General features: G+C 48.7%; 1 protein-coding gene across 2 annotated transcripts in view; it reads right to left on the bottom strand.

The window, feature by feature from the left end:
• VSTM4 (V-set and transmembrane domain containing 4) overlaps positions 1-17,088 on the bottom strand; it is an 89,384-nt gene extending 72,296 nt beyond the window's left edge. Inside the window, exons 1-3 of one of the 2 annotated variants that reach the window (XM_032491670.1) lie at positions 12,693-12,747; positions 10,055-10,096; positions 7,966-8,364 (exon numbers count right to left, since the gene is read on the bottom strand). In XM_032491670.1, the coding sequence (XP_032347561.1) occupies positions 7,966-8,364; positions 10,055-10,096; positions 12,693-12,732 (481 nt within the window). In that variant the 5' untranslated portion in view covers positions 12,733-12,747. Of the gene's footprint in view, positions 1-7,965; positions 8,365-10,054; positions 10,097-12,692; positions 12,748-16,955 lie in introns of those variants that run through there. The other variant, XM_032491671.1, reaches the window with a different exon arrangement.
• Between the last annotated feature and the right edge of the window lie 705 nt (positions 17,089-17,793).

Genomic DNA, 17,793 nt, shown 5'->3' on the forward strand with positions numbered 1-17,793 from the left:
CACTCCCTGGTGCGAAGGGCCCACGTGGTGCCCTCAAGCAGAGCCCAGAAACCGGCCCGAGTCAAAGCTCAACGACAGCGAGGGGCACGTGGCACCCAGGACCGCACGGGAGCCTACCCTTGGCTGGGAGGGAGCCTCAAGGACCCCCAGGCTTCATCTTGGAAACTCTCCTGAAAGCAATCCAGGTTTAAGAGCTAGTCCAGCCTCCCCTACCAGCCCAGGGCCATGCTCATGCTTAGAACTCTCCAGGGTCTGCATGTCCTGGGAGGGATCCGCCTAGATCGGTACCCGAGGAGGACAAGTGTGGGGGGCACGGGGACACCAAGCAGTATGGAAAAGTCACAAGGGCAGAGAGACTCCCAAAGCTTGGGGAGCAGAGGCAGCAGAGGGAGGTCAAGGGATTACCAACAAACACAGGCACAAAACACAACCAGCAAGTGCCTGGACGACTGTTGGGGTCCCTTTGTCAGCTGTGGGCACCATCCTGCACGTACTGGTTAGACCCCTGGATATCATCCCAAAGCTCTCTCCTTTGCCCACATCCAGTTTTTTGTTGTTGGTGTTTTGTTTTTTTTTTACTGAGATACAGTTGATTCACAATATTGTGTTAGTCTCAGGTGTACAGGATGGTCATTCGTTTTTTTTTTTTCCTGCAGATTATATTCCATTATAGGTTATTATAAGAAATGAGTAAAATAAATTAATAAAAATTGAAAAAGAAATGGGTGTAACTCCCTGTGCTGTACAGTAAATCCTTGTTGCCTACTCATTTTACGTATAGTAGTTTGTATTTGCTAATTGACTCCTGATCTGTCCCTCCCTCCTTCCCTTCCCACTTTGGTGACCACTAGTTTGTTTCCTAAGCCTGTGAATTTGTTTCCGTTTTGTATATAGATTCATTCGTATTATTTTTCAGATTCCACATATAAATGCTTTTATACAGTACTTGTCTTTCTCTGTCTGACTTATTTCACTAAGTATAATATTCTCTAGGTCCATCCATGTTGCTGCAAATGGCAATATTGCATTCTTTTTTCTTTCTAAGACTTTTCATTTGACCTGTAATTGACATACCTACACCGGACACATCATAGTCACCCAGAGTCCGTAGTTAAGTTAGGGTTCACTCGGTGGTGTACATTCTATGAGTTTAGACAAACGAATGACGTGTATCCCCCATTATGGTATCACACAGATTTTTACTGCTATAAAAATCCTCCATGCCCCACCTATTCATCCCTCCCCTCACCCCAAGCCCGGGCCAATCACTGATCTTTCTACTGTCTCCATAGTGCTGTCTGTTCCAGAACGCCATATAGTTGGAATCATACTGGATGCAGCCTTTTCAGATTGCCTTCTTTCGCTTAGGAATATGCAGTTAAGGTTCTTCCACGTCTTTCATGGCTGGAGAGCTCACATCTTTAGAATGAATTTTTAAATAATTACTTAAAGAAATTACAAAAGAGAAAGGTAAATCACTAACAGATATTGCCAGGTCAATGCCAATTGTTTTTCTGATAGGTTTACTGGCGGGGATCATGATGAAGTCAGGGATACCTCAAAGCTGGCTTTTTAGTAAGGCAACTGACAGTCTCTAACAGTAGCCATGTGGGCTAGATGGAAAAATATGATCCAGATAAAAGCCCAGGGGAGAGGGTATAGCTCAGTGGTAGAGCACACGCTTAGCATGCACGGGGTCCTGGGTTCAATCCCCAGTCCCTCCACTAAAAATAGATAAAAGCACAAATGGTAAACTTAAAAGTCCTAGTACTTTCAAGAAAAAGAGTATAGGTAGATGACTCATTACTTCTAATGACCAGAGCAATCAAGTTAGAAAACGGAATGACATATAAATTTGCAGACATCACTGAGAAGCAATTTAAAAAGACTACATCCAAGATAATAAGATAACTCATGACATTGCCAAATACGAGCCAGCCACTCTTCTATACACCAGCAATAACCAATTCAAACGAGATGTATGTGCATATGGAGGTAGGGAGAAGGGATGCAGCCTAATTACAAGTATAAGATGCCTAGAAATAAACATAGTTTAAAAATGCCCTCCCTACTCCCACCGCCATCCCCACCCTCCACTACAGCACTCCAAAAAAAAGAAAAGTTCAAGACTCTTTTGAAGAAATTTTTTTCTGACAACAGGATAGCCATTTGGGAACAAAAAGTAAATTAGCTACTACACACTTTACATAAAAATGGATTCCAAAGAGATAAAGGAATAAAGGAATAAAACTCTCTTTAACCTTTAAAAACCTAAAACTATGGAAAACACTTTTACAATCTTGGAGTAGGAAATACCTTCCCAGATAAGATACAAAACCAGGGTATCCTGCATAGTTTATCAAATATAAATTTTATCCCAATAAAAAGTCCTACTGGAAAAAGGAATAGCAAAAAGGAAAAAGTGGCCAATCTAACCACATTCATATCCTGAAACTATAAAATATCTGTATGACAAAGGAAAACATAAACAAAGTACAAAGATAAGCAATAAATAGGAAGAAAATTCTGTACCATATATAAGAGCTAAAGAACCAATGGTCAGAAAAAATACATGTATGTGTGAAAAAGACAGCAACCAACTGAAAAACAGGCAAAAACTTTAGACAGGCAATTCACAAAGGAAATTTTTAAACAGTCAAAAGACATATGAAGAGATGCTCAACCTCACTAATAACTGAATGCAACGGTTGAAATTAAATTGTATTGTGTACAATAATCAAAATTAAAACAATGAAATATTATTTTTCCCGTCATTGTGATAAATAATAGAAAAGATTAATAATATTCATTGTTAATGAGGCTCCAGGGAAATAAACATTATCATGCAACGATGGTCAGAGGATAAATCTGTAAAGTCTTCTTGGAGAGCACTTTGGCATTGTCTGTTAAAAATTTAAATATGCATAGCCTTAGGCCCAGCAATTCTCTTTCCAGGAATCTAACCAAAAGACACACTTGGAAGTACGTACAAGGATGTTCACTGAAACACTGGTTGTGTCAAGGAAAAATCGGAAGTTTCCTAAGTGTGCATCACTAAGGGAATATGGGGTGCAGTTCGGTAACGCCTCGCTATAGGATATCAATTACAAAAAACCACATATAATACCACCCACAATCTCTATAGAGCATCAAGTGTACTGTTGTTGAAATATACGTGTGCAGGTGTGTGTAAAATACATGTGGGTGTTCATGAATGCCAACAGAAAGGGGGACTGGAAAGATCTAAACCAAATCATCAATGATAAGCTCTGGGGATGGCAGTGAAATGGGGGCCGTTAGGGTGTGAGTGGGGGAGAGACAGACTTTCCAACTGCAGTTCTTCCATTTGACTCTAGAATATTTTTTACGTCAACACTGCGCCCCAGCAGCTTACAAGAACAGTGGACTGAGCACACCATTGTGAATGAAAACTATTGCCAGCCCTATCAGTCAACAGAGAACGCTGTGGCCATCAGGTCATCAGCCGCTATGAACACCCATGACAGGGAGTGGAGGGAACTCAGGATGCAGACAAGCAGGCAGCCGGGCCTCTGCAGCCACCCCCCAAGGGTGCCCCCTGAGGGAACTCAGAATGTAAAGAATAGGGTACTGGCCTGGACAGCTAGGTGCTTATCAAAGGGATGATTTCAAGAGGCCCAGATCTTTGCACCTTCCCCATACAGGTAAAAGTGCTAAATTCCTTATGTTGAGACATCTGGTTGTCTTTAATTAACAGTAATCTTTTGATGTTCCGACTACCTGGTCTTTGGGCTTCTACCCTGCCACTCTGGAACAGTCCCTCAGAGAGATCTGAGAGGCTGTCATCTTGGGCTTAAATTTTCAGAAACGTCCGCCGAATAAAACATAACCCTCAACTTTCAGGTTATGCATTTTATTTCAATTGACACCATGTTGTGTAAACAGTGCTAGAAACAGAAGCAACAGGATACCCTCGGTGTCCTGGGAGAGCTCTCCATGGGCTGGCGCACACACAAAAGGCCTGATGGAAGAGGAAGGATGGATGAGGGACCTCAGATAACATGTCCACTGGGATACACCAAGGGAGAGAGAGGTGAGGCCTCCCATCTACCAAGCCGTGCCTACCTCAAGGTCATCCACAGCAAGGTCATCACAGACCTTCATCAAGTACCTGTTGGGGGTCACCTGTGTACCAGGTATGGTTCCAGGTACTCCAGTCACCACCACCATCCTCCTCCTCATCCTCCTCAAAAAGAGTATGTTATGTAGACCAGTGCATGGGGAAAAGGCACTTTCAATGCTGGTGGGAACATAAATTCACTAACTATTCTAGAGGTCAGTTCATTTTTTTAAATTGTATCAATCTAAATTGTATTAAAAAATAAAATACATTGTATCAATATTTAAAATGGTATTGGACCCCATAATGTTATTTCCAGGACTTTATTCTAAGGTCAGGGACATTTGTGGCGATTTATTGGCAAGGATTTAGAACAATTTAAATGTTTAATAACAGTTACTGGCCATTATGGAAAACAGTATGGACATTCCTTAAAAAATTGAAAACAGACTTACCCTATGATCTAGCAAATCCTACTCCTGGGCGTATATCTGGAAGGAACTCTAATTCAAAAAGATACATGCACCCCAGTGTTCAGAGCAGCACTATTTACAACAGCCAAGACATGGAAACAACCTAAATGTCCATCGACAGATGACTGGATAAAGAAGTTGTGGTATATTTATACAAGGGAATACTACTCAGCCATAACAAAGAATAAAATACTGCCATTTGCAGCAACATGGATGAACTTGGAGACCATCATTCTAAGTGAAGTAATCCTAACAGAGAAAGACAAATACCATATGATATCACTCATATGTGGAATCTAAAACAGAGACACAAATGAGCTTATTTACAAAACATGAACAGGATCACAGACATAGAGAACAAACTTGTGGTTGCCAGTTGGGGAAGGGGGTGGAAAGGTATAAACTGGGAGGTCAAGATTTGCAGATAATAAATACTATATACAAAATAGACAAGCAACAAGTCTATTTATACTGCATAGCACAGGGAAACTATATTCAATATCTTGTAATAACCTATAAAAAAGAGTACGGAAATGAATATATGCATGTATATGTATGACTGAAACTTTATGCTGTGCACCAGAAACTGATGCCACATTGTAAACTGATCATACTTCAATAAACAAACAAACAAACAAACAGCAACAACAACAAACAGTAACTGGAAAGATAAATTGTGGTCCATCCACATCATGGAGTATGACTCCACCATTAAAATTACATTATGGAAGCACATGTAATAACACAGGGAAATGTGCACACTTCTTAGTGACGTGAGAAAAGCCAGTCGCGAGACAGTATTTGAGGCGTGAGCAGAATTAGGCATTCATTTCTCTCTACATACGAATGAGCGGAAGGATTTACAGCGAAATGTTACGCCTGGGTGGAGATACTGCAAGTCATTGTCTTCTTTAATCCCTTTCGTATTTTTCCACATTTTCTCTAATTGAGCTATGTTTGTTTTGCAATAGAAGACAAGCAACATAGAGAAATCTGCAACAGGGAGATGCAAAGAGATCACGCCCCAGCCTTTCTTTTTACATCACAATGAGAACATTGCAAGAAGGGAGAACACTACAGTCCACGGTCAAGGGCAGAGGGCGGGGGGGGGGGGGGTAGCGTTAGAAATAATTCCCAGGAGGAGTCCCCTTCTCCAGTGGCTAGTTGGAGAAGCCCATAGGAAGAAGAGCAACGTGAGGATGTTAGGAAAGAGGGGCTACGGGGTAAGGCGGGAAAAGGCACTCGCTCCAAAACCACCCTGGGGGTCTCTATTCAACACTCCAACCCCAGTGAATTGGCCCACAGAACTTTTCATCATGCTGTTTGTTCTGGTTCTTGTTTTTCACACAGCAATGATTAACATGAGGTGGAGATTCAACAAAACACGGCTCCTGGAGAGAAACAAGGCAAATGGCTGGGACGGTTGCCCCCGGAGGCTGGAGCCCAGGCCTGTCCCCAGCCTGGCCCAGGGAGGACAGCAAGAGAGCCAGGCCTCCACATGCGCCACCCCCAGCCCATGCAGGACACGATCCAACCTGCACAAGTCCCTTACGTGCGGTTTCCTTTCCACCTCCTACGCATAGTCCCCTGAAGCCTAGGTGGAACATTCTAGAAGGGATGGTCATTAATTCCTAAGGTTTTTTTAGTCTTCCCCTCAGAGAACCAAGGCCCTGGCCAGAGGCTGAGGAAGGGTGAGGAAGCAGGAGACCCGGAGGCAAAGCCCACACAGCCAGGGAAGCTCTGCTGCGCCCAGAGGTTAGGACGCTTCCAGGTAAGAGATCAGAGGGGTGTTGGGGGGGAGGCAGCCCCAGGCAGACAGACACAGAGACAGAGAGAAAACAGACAGCGGAGGGGAGAGGAGGAAGGGAAGAGAGACAGGGAGGAAGAGGAAAAAGACACAGGGATTTTGAGAAGAGAGAGGGAAGGGGAGGGAGTGGGGGAGACTGGAGGAGGGTGGCGGAGAGAGGAGAGGAGAAGGGAGGTGGAGGCAGAAGAAGTGGGGGAAAGAGATGATTTCCAGGGAAGTCTTACCAACGACCTCAGGTTTTTGCAGCACATACCCAAATTAATGTTCTAGAAGGAACCCAGCTTCAGTCACTGAGAGCAGATGCACAGGAAATAATGGACTGGATGACAGTGCTCACTTGAATGCAGGGGACCTTTTTGTCTATTCTGATTGGCAGAGAATAGGTACTGCCTGGAGATACAGCTCTAGAATATCCCAGGACATAAAAATTAAAACGCCAAATATAAATCTTACGTTTCAGAGCCAAGTGACATTCAGAGTGGATTCCCTCCTCAGCCTTTGGTCAACCTATGTCTTTTTCTACTTTCTGTGCCAAAAGACATATTTATATTAACAGTCATTTGTTTCTTCAAATTAATTTGCTTAAGGAGAGAAAGTGCATGGCATTTCAGATAATACATCACTTTGTGCTTAAGAACATTAAAATAGGCAAACTCCAGAGACAAATGAAGTCGGACCATCCACGTAAATTATTTACTTTATCATATAGGAGATTACAAATGCTCTTTCACAACTGAGTTTTATCCCTTCCAAAAAGCTTAGCCAAAAAGCCTTTAATGTTATATGACATGTATATAATAAAATCAGATTCTTTTTCATACTTGGGATCATCAGCTTTGCTTTGTGATTCTCCTGATCTTCCATCAAACCAAATTCAAGTTCAAAGCAATCAAAAATGGAATTTTAGTACACAGTAGTACGTCTTATTAAAATTGTGAAAGGTATCTTCTTGAATAGAACATCAGAATAGAATGATAACCCCCAAACATGGTACTTAGTAGCTAAGATGTGCCGGAACGCGGCCCACGCCTCCTATCTGTCTCCAGGAAGGGAGGGCTACCTCTGGTCCTTTGCCCACTTTTGGATGAATTTCTCAGTGAGCTGCTGCCTGAGGCTTGGATCAATTCCTCTGGGTGATGGATCAGAGCCACCAGCCTGCCCTGCTCTGAGGCCTGGCCACTCACATCAGGACCTCCCAACGCGTGTCTCCTCCTCTGGGCGCCTGCATCCCCCCGCCACCACCACCAGGCAAAGCCACCAAGGCTGTGCAGACCTGAGCTGGAGACCAAGCACACAGCCGGTCCAATCTTTCAGCTGCGAAAGAGGTTTTGCCCAGGGGAGGGCTGGGTGGCGTGGGGCCAGAAACTTGCTCCTTTCTGTCCTGGCTTCCACGTCGACAGTACACACCAGAGTCCACGTAAAGATCTATCCTCATTCCCATGGCTTGACTCATACAGCCTTAGCCCTTGGAGGCCAAAAAGATGCACTTAGCAGAGGCATCCTGGGGGCCGCTGCCTGGTCAGCTGGAGGGAGGCCCACTGATCTGTCCCCTGCCACCTCCGCCCAGAGAGCGGACGCACTCTTACCTCTCATTTCTGTCGCTGAGGAACCATTGGACCAGGCCGTCCACTTATTCCTGTGCTTGCTGATTTCCTGGACTTTGCAGACGTAGTGTCCTCGATCTGCCGGCCGGAGGCTCAGGACGGACAGTGAGTAGAGCGCCCCGCGCCTCTCCTCCTGGAGGCGCAGCCTCTGCCGGTAGGAGCTGCGGCTGTAATTCCCGTAGTACTGCACCGCCCGGAGCTTGGTCATCTTAACCATCAGGGCCTCCTGGGAGTCTGGGCGCGTGAAGAACCAGCGCACAGCCAGCAAGCTGTCCTTCCGCCTCTTCTGGGAGACGTGGCAGAGAAGAGTGGCATTTTCCCCCTCCAGGTAGTCAACGACAGGCCCCGGGGACACGGTGACATTGAGGGCCCCACAGACCTCTGCAGAGGAAAAAGAAGGAAGAAAAAAAATGAAGAAGGCCACTGCCTTTCCCCAGGTGGACCACAGGGCACCTTCTTTCCAGGAGCCAGGGTGATCTGCACCACCAGAGAGGCCGCCCCGCCCCCTCCATGCTCACTCTGCTTCTCGAAGGAGCCTCCTCGGGGGTGGGGTGAACCTCTACGGGCCCCTGTGTCCTCATCCTATGACATGATCCTATTCATGTGAGATGCCACTGACCATCTAGCCCAGACACACTTTTAAAAAAATTTTTAATTAGGTACTGACATCAAAAATTCAGGAGATTTCACATAAAGATTTGGATTTGGGGAATCTCTTAAAAATTTCCAGTTCACATTCAATCCCCTCCCGACCCCAACCTGCCTCCCCAAGGCCTGCTCAGGTCAGTTTCATCACCTCCTAAGTGGGCAATGTTGTGGCTCCAAGAGCTGCCTTCTAAGCCGCTTCCCCTGCCTCAGCTCTTTCAACTGTAACCAGGACAGGTTCTCAGTACCGGTCAGGTGGGTGTTAAACTAGTACCGGGGAGCTGTAATGACTGGGCTGCCTCAATTTCTCGCTTTAGGTCTCTCTGGAACCTGATCTACAGCCTAAGAGTTGAAGTGCAGGAATAAAGAATGAATGAGCCCAGAAGCGGGGAGGGGTACAAGACTCTCTCAGCAACTCAAAAGATGCTCCAGGATTCCAGACCCAGGCTGCTACTTCCTATACTTTGGTTCCTTAGTTCCGGCTGCCCCTCCCTGGCCACCATGTTCCCTGAGCTGATTTTTGAAAGCGCCACCCCCATGGCCACCCAAGAGCGGGCAAGCCCAGCCACGCTCACAGAGGCCCTCTCCCAAGAGAGGTACTGCACAGTGTTTGCAGGGATGGTGCAGAGCGGCCATGCAACCCCGGATCTCACAGGTGAGCCTCCCCTGGCAGGAGGAGCCCAGAAAGGACAGGATGCCCAGAGCCACATTCTGTCCAAGCAGGGCTGTCTTCTCACCAGGGCCCACATCCATCATCACCCCTGCACTGCCCAGTGCACAACTCCAGGAGGCACCATTCCCTGCCATCCCCACTGCACGAGCAGGTGCCCCCAAGGTCACCCCAAACTACAAATGGTCCCCAAACACCAGCTTCTGGTCACATGAAGGACTTGGGCCCCCATCTCAGAGTCGCCCAAAGCTTTGAGCCCTGGTCAGTGCTGCAGGTGAGCAAGGAGAAAGGATGAAAAGAGGAAAAGTTGGGACCCTCCACTGTGAAGAGGCTGCAAGTCAACAAGGCGAGACCCTGTGTGCACTGTGGAGGGAGTGCGGAGAGGGGGTGTCTCACAAACCACATCCTTCATCGTGAAAATCCGGAGAGTAAGTTCACCCTCACGTATGGTCTCCACTGTTGACTTAACAAACGAAACGTCTTGAGGGATATGACTTGAGGGTCAATTTCCTGTCATTTTCTTTCTCACCTCTTAGAAGCCAGGCCACCAGGACAGTCCAAGATATTCCAAGATCCTTAACATAATCACACCCACAAAGTGCCCTTTGCCGTATAAGGGGCCATTCACAGCTCGAGGGATCACGATGCAGACATCTTTAGGGGTCATTATTCGTCTTACTACATTGTGATAGTCTTTTGATAATGTAAAAAAAAACAGATGGAAGTCAAGTCAGAAGAAAGAAGACCGATGCTCACCTGGACTCAGCTCCCTGTGGACAAAAATGAGGTCTTCTAGGTCTGCAGTAACAAAGGACAAAGCCACCCAGAAAGCCACTCAGGGAAGGTGGGTCGACAGGTAACCAGGGAAGTCACCTGCTCCCCAGTAACAGTCTCACTGTGCACACAAGTCATGCACACAGGCCCAAAGAGGAGGAACTGTCCCCACCATCCCCCCTGCACCTCTCCCGCCCAGCCAGCATCAGGCCCATACATCCTATTAAACTGGTCCAAAAGCATTTTCCCCAAACTCAAGGGCCCCGTCTGAAATCTACATGCGCCCCACGGCAGAGCCGGGGACACCAGGCTGACCCCCTCCAACAGCCGCCCGGGAGGCTCAGCAGGCGGAGAGCAGCAGAGAGGAGGCAGCTGGCTTCCAGGACCTTAGTCCAGCTCCGGCCCGCCCCCGAGGGCTCCCCACTGGAGGCAAGGAGAGCTGGGGAAGGCAGGAAATTGAAACAATCTGGACAGGCTGAGAGCACAGCCTGGACCCCACACCCTCCCCGTCTCCTCCTATTAACGCTGCATGAAGGAGGGATTATTTATAGTGACTGAAACCAGGAGAACCTGCCAAGTGCTCCGGTCCCCGTGGGAGGCCAGATTCCATCCTGGAGGCAAACTCGTAACTCCTCCACTTCTGCATCACAGGCCGAGTCAGCAGCTCCCACGAAAAGGGATGGACTGAACCATCTTCCCTAGATGCCTAAACCCTTCCTTAAACCCTCACTCTGGCTTAACCAGCACGCCTCTCGGCCTCCAGTCTGCCCCACGTTCTCTTACCAGTAACCCAAGCACGTTTCCCCCGCTGAAGTACAAAGACCCTTATAATGGGCTGAACAGTACGCCCTACAAATGCATATATTGAAGCCTTAATCCCCAGTACCTCAGAATGGGACTGGATTGGAGCAAGGGCCTTTAAAGAGATGACGAAGTTAAAATGAGGTCCTTAGGGTGGACCCTAATCCAACATGATTGCTGTCCTCATAAGAAGAGGCACTTAGGACACTGACACAGGCAGAGAAAAGACCACGTGAAGACCCAAGGAGAAGACAGCCATCTGCGAGCCAAGGAGAGAAGCCTCAGAAGACACCAACTCTGCCACTACGTCGATCTCAGACTCCTGGCCTCCAGGACCAAGAAAAACAAAATTCTGCCATCGAAGACCCCTTGTCTGTGTCACTTTGTCACAGCAGCCTGAGCAGACCAATACAACCGTGCTCACAGGAAGGCTCATTTCAGCCCCGATCCGGCCACCAGCCTTGAAATTTACACCTGCTTTCACATGAGGGTATACGGGGTGGGATGGAAATGGCGATTTGCAAGGGCTTCCCCTCGGGGGCTTTAAGCTTTGCTAGAGGACACAGGCTCTCAGGGGCTGTGGGTCCCTGTGCCCACAATGAGCATTCTCAGAAAGCCAGTGCCCCAGGCAATGCCCTCCCCTGGATCCTGGCAATGACCACCTTAAACCCTGGGAGCACAGCTCAGCTCATGGGCACACAGTTGTGAGAGGCGAGGAGAAAATGCAGGTGGAGGCCCCGTGCTGGCCAGCAGGAGCTGGGCTGGATGTTCAGATGCTAGGAGAGAGCATACCATGGCTTCTGACCCACCACAGTCATCGGGCCCCGCACGGCTCAACAGAGAAAACACAGTGGGCTTGAGAGGTGGGAAGTGGAGGCAGGCTGACTAGAGTTCAGGGGCCGGGGGGGTGTCCAGGCTCCTCCCTCCCTCCTGGGTCTCCTGAACAAAAGAGCATCCACACTCTGCAGGGCAGAGGAGCAGGGCAAGCAAGCATGGGCCACGCCAGCCACAAGACGGGGGAGGCTGCGGGTTACTAGACCCTCCGATGTCAGGTAAGGTGAGGGAGTCGCCCCAGGCATGGCGGAGTCACCCCAGGCAGGGCAGAGTCTCCCACTTCATGGCCAAAGAGGGGGAAGTACAGAAGTCATTCTAAGCTGGAGAACTTAACTTCTTGCTTCCTAACCCTGCTTTGCAGGCAAATGAGGTTGGAAGTATACCCTCCGCCCCCGCTAGTTGGCCATCTACACATTCAACGCTCTGCTTCCTCCAGCTTACACCCCAGCTCACACCCTACTTAATCACTCAACAAAGAGTTGCTGAGAACAGCCATGAGCCAGACACTGTGGGAAGAAGAGGCATGCCTAACCTTGTGGAGCTGAGAGCCCACAGGGCAAGGCACTGGTCAAGGCACTGGTCATCGGGAAAAAGACACAGGAGAATGTAACTACAAAAAGTGTCACACGCTACTAAAAAATGGTGCAGGGCTCCTGAACACAAGGTGAGATCTGGATCTCATCTGTGAGGTCAGGGAAGAAAGAGACCCTGGAGAGGTGACCTTGAACTGAAGGCTGAGTTGGAGTTTACAACATTAATTCAGGGAGACAGTTCTACATGTGCAAAGGCCCTGAGGCAGGAGGCACCTGGCGCAGGCTGGAAGTGGAAAGATTAGTGGCCTCAGGTGAAATGCACCACACCAGGGCCCAGGTGGCCACCTATGTCTGCCTACAGACCTCAGGAAAGGACTTTGCACCCAAATCAGGGCCCCCAAGGCCAGCTCTTAAAGGAAGACTATAATAAAATGGGCAGGAAAGAGACTCACCCAAACAGAGGGTCAGGATTCCTGCTGCAGGGAACCTCATTCCTTCAACAAGCACAGGCCTGGGTTCTCCCCGGTGGGCTGGACACTGGGATGTTCAAGGCCCAGGGACTTCCAGTGGTGTGGCAGGGCTAGGCGGAGAGCCAGGGGTTGGAATCCAACAAAGCCAGACTGGAAACCTGGTTCTACTAGGAGTGAGGCCCTCAGAGCCTCAGTTTTCCTCATCTCAAAAATTGGAAGACGATGATGCCTTGCATGCTAGGTTGAAGGCTCCAACAAGAAAACACCTTTAAAATACCTATAAAAGTTTGCAGGCGCTGAGAGCAGGGCAGGTGGGGATCATAGAAAGGGACACATACACACACTGACCTGTGAGCCGGGTGGGATTTTGGGGGGTACAGTCTGCAACCACACGGAGCCCTATGCTTGGAGCCCCGCCCCCTCACCACTTGACTTAACCTCTACTGTTGCTCTCTTAAAAGTTCAACAATTTTTAAATGAGGGGCCCCACATTTCCATTTTGCACTGGTTCCCACAAATGATGTAGCTGGTTCTGCCTGTAAGCGAATATTAAGTTCCTGTGGATAAGATTTACAAGGTCTAATCCTCTTGTTCCCATTTGGATAATGTCGTGAAAAGCACTAACAGCTCAGAAAAAAGCCTAAAACACACAGCCCTTCCCTCTCCCTCATCCCCGCCCCCTGCTTCACACTCATCATGAAAACGAAGTCAGCAACTTACAGGTACAAGCGGGTACAGAACTTCTAACAGAACAAGGCGCCTGCGTGGCCTGGGATGCTGAGCTGGGCACGGCTGGGGTCCCTCTGTTCTGACCTGGCTAATGAGGTGCTGGTGGCTCTGTGCATCACACTTCTCTGTCCTGATGAAATTGGCTCCACTCATTTCAGGGAGCCAAGAACCTCTATGTTGACAAGGAATGAAAAATTATGCGTACCAGTCAGCAGTGAAAATCTCATTCTTATGAGAGAGTCTGAATCCATGACAAATAAATCTCTGAAAGAAATGCAGTTGTATTACTTAAAAACCCACGACACTAGGAGCCAGTGTTTACCGAGCATCAAGCAAGCAGAGGTGCAAGAACCAGACCCAGCCTTGAGGATAATGTGTTCATATTAAGCCCGTCACTTTAAAATAGCTCTTATCCAGGACAAACACACGGCTTTGATCAATGATAAACACTAACATTTGATGGGTTTGGACTCCAGGACAAGTACTGTTCTAAACACCTGAGATGGATTTTCTCAATTTATCTTTATACTATGTTTAGTCCCATTTTACGGCAAGAAGACTGAGGCCCAGAGAGGCAAAGCCACTTGCTCAAGCTCACACAGCACGTGGCAGAGCTGGAATTCGGAACCTAGGCCATCTGGCATCAGAGACAACCCTCAACCACCAATCTGGACTACAGCTTGGCTTTGAGTAAATGTTTCACCCTTTAGTTTACTTTTCTATAAAATGAAAGGTGGGACCAAGTAAGATCTAAGGCTCTGCTTCACCTCAAAATGGAGAGGTAGAAAAGTGCAGCGGGTAAGGGTCCAGACTTAGGTATGAAGCGGTTCTGCCAGGCCGTCTCTTGGGGGATCGTGAGGAGGCGTTGTGGGTGAAACGCCAAGAAGAATGAGGGCACGTGGTAAGTTACAGCATCATTATTAGACAGCCTTGAGCACAGCCAAACTGGACCTTGAATGCTCCCCAATTCCAGCTCTCAAGGCTCCTGAGGTCCCCTGGAAACATGAGAATGTCCCCAACCCCCAAAATCCCCTCTCCGGGGGCATCCTCTCTGACAGCACCTGTGATTAAGAAGGTAGTCACACGAGGGCTTAATTTCCAGGATATATAAACAGCTCATACAACTCAATAACAAAAAAACACACAAGCCAACCTCAAAATGGGCAAAAGACCTAAACAAATGTTTCTCCAATGGAGACATACAAACAGCCAATAGGCACATGAAAAATGCTCAGTATTGCTAATTATCAGAGAAATGCAAATCAAACTACATTGAGGTATCACCTCACACGGGTCAGAATGGCTATCATGAAAAAGACCACAAACCATAAAACCTGGAGAGGGTGTAGAGAAAAGAGAACCCTCTTACACTGTTGGTGGGAATGTAATTTGTTGCAGCCATTATGGAAAACAGTATGGAGAGTCCTTAAAAAATTAAAAATAGACTTACCATAAGATCCAGCAATCCTATTCCTAGGCATATATTTGAAGGAAACTCTAATTTGAAAAGATATATGCAGCCCAATATTCATAGCAGCACTATTTACAACAGCCAAGACATGGAAACAACCTAAATGTCCATCAACAGATGACAGGATAAAATTGTGATATACATACACCACATGTATATATAATGGAATACTACTCAGCCATAAAAAAGAATAAAATAATGCCATTTGTAGAAACATGGATGTACCTAGAGATTATCATACTAAGTGAAGTAAGTCAGACAGAGAAATAAAAATACCATATGATATCACTTATATGTGGAGTCTAGAAAAAGGACACAAATGAACTCATTTACAAAACAAACAGACTCATAAACAGAAAACAAACTTATGGTTACTGGGGGGAAAGGGGAGAGGGAGGGATAAACTGGCAGTTTGGGATTTGCAGATACTAACTACTACACATAAAATACATAAATAGGTTTCTACAGTATAGTGTAGGGAACTATATTCACTATCTTGTAGTAACCTATAATGAGAAAGAATATGAAAACAAATATATGTATGTATATGTATGACTGAAACATTACGCTGTACACCAGAAGTTAATATAACATTGTAAATAGACTATATTTCAATTAAAAAAAAAAGAAAAGAAGGTGGTTATGGAGCTGGGGGGACAAAGACCCCTGTGTCCCCTTTGTACCTCACTAGCTGCTGGCTACCAGAGCTGCCCTGGCCCAACCATCTCAGTAAACCTCCAGTCGTTGTCAACCAAGATAGTGACAACTGTGAAAGGAGGAACATTTTCCAAAATGATGATTTATTCGTTTTGGAAAACTGGTAGCCAGGGGACAACGGGTAAATTTCTTCCCCACGTGATCCAAGTCCCTCCCCCTCAGCCTGATCTAGGCTAGCTCAAATGCCAGCTCCACCATCTGGCAGCTGGGTCACCCTTGGAAAACTGCTTAACTCTGAGCATCAGCCCCCTTACTTACAAAACACAGGCAACACAGCCTAGCCAGTCGGAGCAGCCTAGAGCCAGGCTTCCTGGGTTCAAATCCCAGCTCCACCACTTAAACAAGCCTTGCGACTTAAAGCAAGTCGACTCATGAACCTGGCCTCAGTTTCCTCACCTATAAAATGGGGGTAATAATATTAGCACCTCCCTCAGAAGTTACTGGCAAGCTTAACTGAATTAATGTTTGCAAAGCACTGAGATATATATTTACTCTTGTCACCACTACATCCAAGCACTGTTGTGATTAAATGAGACAACCGTGGCACCCAACAGGCATCCAAGAAATGTGAGTACCATTGATATATTCATTATTACTATTATTGTAGCCAGCACAGCCTTTTCAGCTGGGAAATAAAGAAAGACAAATCTTCAGCAACTTAGAAGAGAGAGCAGAAATCCCAAATGAAAGCCAGCAGTGTGGGCAGTGGCTGCTCTTAAAGCAGGGGGCTCTGATAAAGGGTCCCCAGCTACATCTAGCTGCGGACCCCCTGTCTCTCCAAGCCTGGTCATCGCAAAAAGCCCACGAACAAGTCCCCGGACCCCAACCGCCGGCCGGCGCGGGTCCAGCCCCTTCGGACTGGGTCCTCCGACGAACTCCCCGAAGAGAGTTCAAGGGAAGTCGCTGCCCAGACTAACGTGCCAACAGCTGTCGGCGCTGGCTGTTGGGAAGAAAAAAGAAAACAACCAACAACTAGGGCTCGCACGTTCCCGCTTCTGTCTTCTAGCCGGCGGCCTGGCCCCTGGACGGGCCCCGGGCTGCGGCAGGTCTCTGCGGAGCGCGGGGGTCCCGGCAGCGCGGCGAGCGAGGAAGGGGCGCCGCCGGCCCTGCCCGCCGCCCGCGCATCCCGGACGCTCCGCAGGCGCCGTTGCGCCCCGCCGCCGGGGCGGCCAGAGCCGGGCCCGCGGGAGGGGGCGGCCCGGAGGCGGCAGGGCCTCCCGGCCAGGCCCGGGCCCCGAGCCCCGAGCCCCGAGCCCCGGCCTCCCCGGCGCCGGCCGCCCTCGCCCCAGCCGCGGGGTCCTCGAGCCGCCCGGGCCCCGCGCGCTTACCAGGGGCCGGAGCCCGCGCCAACAGCACGGCCGCCGCCAGCGCCAGGAGCCGCATCTCCCCGCCGCGCCTGGCGCTGTGACGCGGGAGCAGCGCCGCTGCCTGCCCGCCCGCCCGGCCCGGCCGCTGCGAAGCCCGCCCCGCGCCCGCCTCCCCTCCCCACCCCCCCCGCGCCCGCCTCCCCTCCCCACCCCACCCCCGCCACGGCCCACCCCCGGCCCCCGCCCCTCCGGCCGCCCGCCCCCGCCGGGCCAGGGCCTCCGGGCGCCCAGAGCCGCGCGGGGCAAAGGCGCAGCCCCGGCAGGCCGTCGCTCCGCCACCTGCAGGCGTTGTCATTTCACCACCCCCATTTCACAGATGTGAAAACTGAGGTTCTGGGAGGCGATCGCTCAGACACAGAAAAGACATAGCTGCAGCGGCATTGGCGGGTTCTTGGCATCACAGACACAGTTATTGCTAAGGGGAGGGCGTCTTGGAGATTAAGAGGGGAGACTACCAAATGCAGGGGCTTCCCTGACCCATGGCTAGCCTGCTGCCCAGCTGACCTCCTGCAGTCGCTTCACAGGGACCTTGGGAGCCAAGGAGAAGCTGAATTTCCATAGGAAGGTGGAGGGGATCAGGGATGGAGACCCTTGGAAAATTGAGGTCTATGCAGATAAGTTCAGAGGCTGTGGACGCTATAAATAATAATGGCAGCTTAGGGTGCCCTCACCCACAGACCTAGGGTAGATACTTTGCACCATGTCACTGAATCCTGCCCCTGTGAGACTCTGAGGCACTTAATCTCCATGTGCCTCAGTTTCCTCCATCTGTACAATGGGAAAGTGGGCATATCCCTCA

The sequence above is a fragment of the Camelus ferus genome, chromosome 11 (genome assembly GCF_009834535.1).
Source record: "Camelus ferus isolate YT-003-E chromosome 11, BCGSAC_Cfer_1.0, whole genome shotgun sequence".
NCBI classification, from domain to species: Eukaryota; Metazoa; Chordata; class Mammalia; order Artiodactyla; family Camelidae; genus Camelus; species Camelus ferus.